This window comes from Pinus tabuliformis, chromosome J (assembly GCF_031772625.1).
Source record: "Pinus tabuliformis cultivar Carrire ecotype Pingquan chromosome J, CPIR1, whole genome shotgun sequence".
Classification (NCBI taxonomy): Eukaryota; Viridiplantae; Streptophyta; class Pinopsida; order Pinales; family Pinaceae; genus Pinus; species Pinus tabuliformis.
The window spans coordinates 124,892,825-124,900,723 of record NC_142295.1 but is presented as its reverse complement, the minus strand read 5'-3'; the positions used below and the strand labels follow the sequence as shown (position 1 = coordinate 124,900,723).

The window sequence follows — 7,899 nt, the reverse complement described above, 5'->3', positions numbered from 1 at the left end:
AATATCCTATATATAATTAGAAAAATCGTAAACAGCAATCGTGAGATATCTCATTTTTTATTTTAATTTTATCATAAATGAGATCACCAGTGAATCACAATGTTAACTCAAACGATTCGTTTCCATTGATATGTATCTCAAAAGATGATGAAAAATTAAGAACGTCAACATGGATGAGCATGGAAATCAATAATTGTGGGCCAGATTGGATTGCTACCTCTCCACACAACTAGTGTGACACTGCGATTTCTCTTATTATAAGCATGCGAATGCAAAAATATTCCAGCACCAAGTGGTTTTTTAATTTTGATTGCTGATTTATGAAATTGGATGGATAGGAGCCCCGTTAATTGTTTAAATGGATTCTTTTCATTGAATTCTTAAATATTTTTTAAATGGGCAATCAAGGTATTTTCAAATGAAAATAAGGGAAAGTGAAGTAAATTAACATCTATAAATATGCTCCTTTTCCTCTTCCAGTGCACACACTAGAACAAGCTGCTTCTACTTCACTTTGTTGACGGAGTTGCAAAAGTAACTCAACATGGTGGTTGGGACTCTAACAAACGAGTGTGTGTGTGAGGTGGAGGCAAAAAGATTGTGGAACGCCATAGTGAAAGACGGCCACAACCTATTTCCCAGGGTCTTTCCTGAATTCTTCTCATCTATAACCTTCGTTGAAGGAGATGGCGGCGTGGGCACCATCAAGCAGATCAACTTCACCCCTGGTATTACTCCTATAAAATCAACTATGATTTCATAACCTAACAACAGTGTTGAATAATTTTTTAATGTATCGATTCTTGTAATGTTTTTCTTTCTCATATTGCAGCTAACAAGGATTTCAGATACTTCAAAGAGAAAGTGGATGAAATCGATGAGGAGAAGATGGTGTTCAAGTTTACGATAATCGAAGGAGGTCCTCTCGGGACGAAACTGAGTGCGTTGAGCTTTGAGGTCAAAGTGGCTCCCAGGGAAGAAATGGGATGTGTGGTAACCAGGATCACCAACTACGAAACCAACCCAACTGCTGAGGCTGATGAACGTAAATTACAAGGGTTCAAGGAAAACGCCATTCCCATGTTCAAGAAGATCGATCAGTATCTCGTCTCCAACCCCAAATTATACTGCTAGATATATTAACGTCTGTTTAGAGACGACCCCAACTTATACTGCTACTGCTAGATAATATATTAACGTTTGTGTGTCTATTCATAAAAGGTTTACTGCGGTGTGTATTGTATCTGCACAAGAAAGAAGTGTTGAAGTGCATTCCTCTCGTCAGTTCGTCGTTTTGGGACTGTCTAATCCCATGGGTGTGTGTCTCTCTAATAAGTGTACCTGATATTGCTGTGCCAGTGTCTGTGATCGTGAATATAAATTCACACGGTACATTGTGGTTTAAGGTGAATTTATCCAGTGTTTTGATTCAACCTATAGATTTATCAATTTTTAAATCTTTTGCTAAAAACAGACCTCATACTCGACCGCGTCATGATTATTGTTTTTTTTAAATAATATATCTTCAAAGATACTATGTTGTATATTTCTCATAATCTATAGCAAATAAAAACCTTTTGCACATGAGACAAACATGAATATATCTTTGCACATAATAAGTATGTAGCAAATATTATTAGGCATAATTAACTAAGGTCTATCACAAATCTATTTTAAAACTAAGTTCAATCAAAAGTAAAATCTATTCTCGCTTTTTAGTAGATGGAAAGGAAAATGGATTTCAGTTAACTTATTTTCAATATTATATTATTACTAGTACAATTACTTTAATAAATGTGGTTGATATATATTGATTAACTTTATTTTCATACATTGATTGGTGTATAAAAGATGTGGTTGATATATATTGATTAAGCTTATTTTCATACATCGATTGGTGTATAAAAGACAGAAAATGATGTTGATCAACATCTATCAACCACATTTACTAATGTAGTTATTCTAGTTGACAATCGATTTGTGTGTGTTGTGGATTCACTGACCACAGTTAACAATAGTTTGTGAGTTTGATCATAGTTGACGAGATTGACCATGGTTGACCAAGGTTGACTCAATTTGACCATGGTCAACCATTAATGTAACAACACATCATTAGTGCATTGATTTAACAATGTTACATTAATATTGATTACGATTGACCAACATGAGCCATGGTTGACAATGGTTCATATTATATTAATGTTATAGTAATGTTAAAAAATGGTTGAAGTGGGTTGACGAGGTTGACCATGGTTGAAGAGGGTTGACCATTGTTGGTTAAGGTAGTCTCTCGTTGACCTAAGTTGACCATGATTGATAATTATTACCATGCTTAATGAGGCATTAAGAGGAAAGATTATGGTTGACCTTGGTGTACCATGGTTGACCATTGTTACAATGTTATAATAACGTTACATTAATGTTGACAATGTTTGACCATTATCAACAATTGCTAACCATGATTAAGGTTACATTAATGTTACAAATTTGGTTAAGTTAATGGTTGAACATGGTTGATGGGGTTGACCATGATTGATAAGGTTGACTATGGTTAGAGAGGGTCAAACATTGTTTATCAAGGTAGAACATGGTTGACCTCAGTAAAAAAATGAACATGGTTGATAATGATTATGATGGTTGGCCTTAGTTAAACATGATTAGCAATGATTTCCATAGTTGACTCAATTCACCATGATTGACAATGAATACTATGGTTGACCTTAGTTGACCATGATTGATAATGATTACCATGGTTGACTAGGGTTTAAGGGGAAGATTATAGTTAACCTTGGTTTACCATAGGTGAGAAAGTTGACAGAGGATGATCAGTATTGAATGTGTTTGAACTTGATTGGCTGAGTTTAACCATTGTCAACCATAAATATAACAATATATTTATGTTACATAAACGTAACAATGTAAAAGTGATGTTGTTAGTTGTTACATTATTATATTAATGTTGACCATGGTTGACCATTATAAACCGTGGTTGAGAATCACCAATGTTAGATTAATGTAAATTTAATTTTACATTAATTTAAAAAAAATGCATAATCAATCATGGTAAACGCTAAGGCAACACAACTTTTTAAATACAACAATGTTACAAAAATGGTTGACCATGGTCAACCACATTTATAAAAATGGTTTGACCATATTTGACCTTTACTGGCCAGGGATTCCCGAGTTGTTTATGATGTATGATGGTTGACTATTGCTAGCTAAGGTTGATTGTGGTTGACTTTGGTTGCCTATGGCCAACATATGGTTGAGTAAGGTTGTTTAGGGTTGAACCTTGATGACTATGGATGACCATGTTTGGTGATGGCTAAAGAAGATCAATCATGGTCGATGGTGGCTGACCATGGTTGACAAGGTTAAAGAGGATTGATCATGGTTGAGCAAGATTTGATGATGATTAATTGTAGGTGACCATGGTAGCCTATTGGTGACAAGGATTGATGATGATCAATTATCATTAACAATGATTGACTACTAATGATCGTTTCAACCATGGTTGACCATTGTTGAGTTGGTTAACTATGATTGAACTTCTTGTTCATGTTTGATTACTGATAACTTGCTCGACCACAGATAAGCTTGTAAGAGCATGAATGCCTGTGGTCGAGTATGATCGACTGTGCATGAGCATGGTTAATCATGGTTGGGAATGTTTAACACTAGAGGAATATGATTGACCATGTTTCCTATGCTTAATAAAGTGGTCGGTTGACTATATTGAATATGACTAACTAAGGCTGATTAAGGATGACTATGGGTAAAAAAAGTTGACTATCCTTGACTATGGTTGACTAATATTGACCATCATTGACTAGCTAAACATTTATTATAAAGTTTAACGACAAATTTTGACTATGTATGACTATGCCATCACATTGTGACATTGTTATTTGTTCATTACAATGTGACATTTTTTTTTATTTGTTGCATTGTGATGTTCATTTCTGTTCATCATATTTTTATGTGGATTTTTTTTTTCTCCCATTCCCACATATTATCTGTTTTTCATATTACAACATTGATTTTAGTTCATCATATTGTTATTTATTTTTTAGTTTGGCACATTGCAACATAAATTATTTAATAATTTGGTTGTCATGATTATTTGCTTCTCTTATTGCAACGTTGATTCCTTTATTCATCATATTGCAACATTGATTCCTTTTCTCGTCATATTGAGACATTGAGTTTTGTTCATCACAATGTGATGAGAATTTCTTACTCAACACATACAATGAAAAGCTTATTATGAAACTTATTAAATATAATATATTATTAATAAACCTTAATTTTAATTTGTTAATAATCCTTGTTATTGAACCTTTTGTTGATTAATATAATTAAATAATTTTAAATGTTGATTATGATTGACCAAGGATGACTATGGTTGACCATGGTTAACCAAGGTTGACTATGGCCAACCATGGTTGACCATGTATGACTATGGCTTTGTATATGGTTGAACATGAGTGACAATGATTGACCATGTTGCCAATGTTTGACCATGTATGACAATAGATGAGTTTATTTAACCATGCTTGACAATAGTTTAGCTCAAAAAACATGATTGAATATTGTTGACATATGGTTGATCATGATTGACGAACTATAGCCAACTATGGTTTACCATAGTTGACCAACTATATTCAACCATGGTTGACCAAGGCTGACATATGGTTTAATATGATCAACATGTGGTTGACCATGGTTGACTATAGTTGAATATCATTGACCATGGTTCTAGAGATGACCATGGTTGACCATGGATGACTATGGCTAAATAACATTTTCTATGGTTGAATATGGACAGTAATGAGTGACAATGATTTACCATGTTGGCAATGTTTGATGATGGTTGAGTTTTTTTAACCATGTTTGACAATAGTTTAGCTGGGAAAACATGGTTACATATGGTCAAAACATGGCTAAGTGTAGATGTACATGGTTAATCAAGGTTTTCAATGTTTACTATAGATGACTCTGGTGCATCATGGTTGACCATGATGCCCATCATGATTATGTTCCACCATGTCATAATGGTTAATCACTGTGACCATGATTCACCATTGTGACATTGAGAATTTATGTCCATGTTTGACCATGTTGACTAAAATTGACCATGTTTGAACATGTTTGACAATGACAACAATGTTAATATATATCAACAATGGTCACTTTACATTACAATACATATATCATTAATGTATGTTATATGTTGTTTGGCACATTCTTTATATTAATGTTATTAATTGCAGTGTTATGTTTTTAATATTATTTAAATTATTATTAATAATATTTATATTGTTACTATTATTATAATATTCATATTAATGTTAGTATCGTTATTTAAATATGATTAATAACATTATTGCATCAATAATTATTATATTAATATTATTAAGAATGTTGAAAGTAATATTGTTAAAATGAATGAAAACTTTAATAGTAATAATATTGTTAATAATTAGAATGTAAGTATTAATATAATATCAATTTATTAATATTAATATTAATATTATTTATATTGCCCTACGAGTTAGCTCAAGTGGTTTAGAGCCAAATATAATTTATTTTTATTTTTATTTTATTTTTATTTTTTATTTTTTTTATTTTTTTATTTTTTCTAGTCAAAGGAACTTAGCTCTAGTGGTATGGCACATGTTTCATGTCCCGAGTTGTGTAGGTTCAAGTCTCTAGAGAGATGTTGTAAGCTCGCCCTTGTGACATTTATGAAATAGTTGTTCTACATGGTGAAATAATTATAGTTGTATGTACAAAGTTACCAATTCCATTAAGTGGATTATACTTATATATATATATGTCATTAATAATTTTAATAAAACTATTATCTTGGACATTATTAATAATTTTTTTAATGTTAATGTAAATAGTATTATTAAAAATAATAATATTAAGCCCACAAGGATTTGGATTGACAATCAAGGCGCTCCTTGTGATAGCTCACCAATTCAAATTGCCCATGGGTTTTTAACTAAAAAGAAAACACAACAATAACATTAATATTAAGATGAATTATTACTTGGAATATTATTATTAGATTAATAATATATTTAAACTATAATTAATATATTAATGTCATTAATAACAAGTAGTTATTATTAATTTTTTTTTAGGAAATGGTTAGAGTGTATTAATCAATATGGTAAACAGGATAGTACCCTTGCATACATGGATTATTCATCCTTTGTTATATTCCAAAATTGTTCAAAAGTAAGTATAGTTCTACCCTACCTATTCCTTACTATGCCTGTGACATGATTTATCTTATATAATCTCCAAAATATGCCACTATATACTATTGTTTTACATAACATATATAAAAAATAAATATCCTAATAGAGATCTATATTCTTGGTGGCCCACTGTCTCCCAACGCAATGCCATTTTCTTCCACTAGCTGCATAGGAATTTTTGGAATCATCCGCTCCTCAGGCTCGCCTTGATGATATGCTCCAAGAGAGGAAGGATCATGAAGTATGAAAATCTCCTTGAGGATGTCTATAACTACCGCTTCAACCATCACCTCTATTTCGTCTACCTTCGAGCTAAGATTGTCAACTTTGGTGGCCAAGTTTTCCACAGTGAATAATAGTCACTCCACATCCTCCCTTAAAGCCTCTGCCTCCCACATTACCAAAGAAAAGTGTGACTATGCTTCCACCATAATCTGCTCCTTGACTCTATCTAGTCTGGCAAGGCTATCCTCTAGCATGAACACATCCTGGACTGACCTAAATATTTCACCACCTTCAACGTTTGGAGATGCCAATTGTTAACTGACAAAATTTCACTCTAATGCTAAGCAGCACAGTCCCTATTGCTCTCAATTTATAGCCAAAACTGTTGCCATTTGCTTTCCCCAATGTCATTTAATTGCATTGAATGTCTCTTAATCACATTTTCCTTCTGATATCACCTATGTTCTGTAGCATATCCTTCCACCAATGTTCATGCATTCCGCATTTACTTCACAAACGGGGGAATGAGGTACTGGATTATAAGGTTATATATCCAAAGGTGAATTCACATGTTTTATGATAACAACTATCCTTTGAAGTGACGAGATCCTTGTTTAATAGCCACTCGAAGGGCAGTTTTTCCCTGTTATCCATATCATGTGCTGTCACTCCAAAACTATCACTGATGGCTGAATTTTATTAATATTTAATACTAGGGGATGTGTTGGGGCTCGATCATTCCAACTTAACTTGATGATTAATATATCCCCTTCCTAGTTAGCTTGGGGTAGCTCAATTGGCAATGGCCATGGGAATGAAATCTCATTGAACCGGAGGTCTTGGGTTCAAATATTGTGCTATGCCCCTCCCCCCACCCGATTGGGGTGAGAAGTTGGACATGATGAAGATGTAGTCCTACCCCCCTTCCTCTAATTTATTATACCACATGGGCTTCATGGAATATAATGAAATAATGGATCTCCTTGATCTAGGAAAAGAACACCTTGTTCAAGACATGTCTCTTTGTTGGCTTTCTCCTTTGCAATTTTGTTATTCTCTCTTTTAATGTGGAAAAAGGATACGGTAACAAATTTTTCAATTTGTTTCCTAGCTTGAGTATCGAGGGGAACCAAATCTTTCTCACTAAGGTCTTTGGCTTTGTGAAAATTTTGAAAGATTAACATCGAATCACCTAATACAGTTATTTGACGAATGCCTTTTGCTAGAGCTAACTTTAGGCCTTTCCAAAGTGCTAATGCTTATGCCTGGTTATTGGTGGATTTCCCCAACCCCATGCAAATTTTATCTCTATTTCTTCATCGAGGCAATAAATTACCCCTCGCTCCGGCCTCCCTCAATAGCAAGTAGTTATTATTATTATTATTATATCAATAATTTT

General features: G+C 33.2%; 1 protein-coding gene across 1 annotated transcript; it reads left to right on the top strand.

Annotated features, from left to right (window-relative positions):
- Window positions 1-500: 500 nt before the first annotated feature.
- Window positions 501-1,429, top strand: LOC149225926 (major strawberry allergen Fra a 1.06-like). Its single transcript, XM_089377340.1, has 2 exons — window positions 501-728; window positions 833-1,429. Exons 1-2 carry the CDS (start codon window positions 545-547, stop codon window positions 1,132-1,134), a joined length of 486 nt encoding a protein of 161 aa, XP_089233466.1. The 5' UTR covers window positions 501-544; the 3' UTR covers window positions 1,135-1,429.
- The last annotated feature ends 6,470 nt before the right edge of the window (window positions 1,430-7,899 follow it).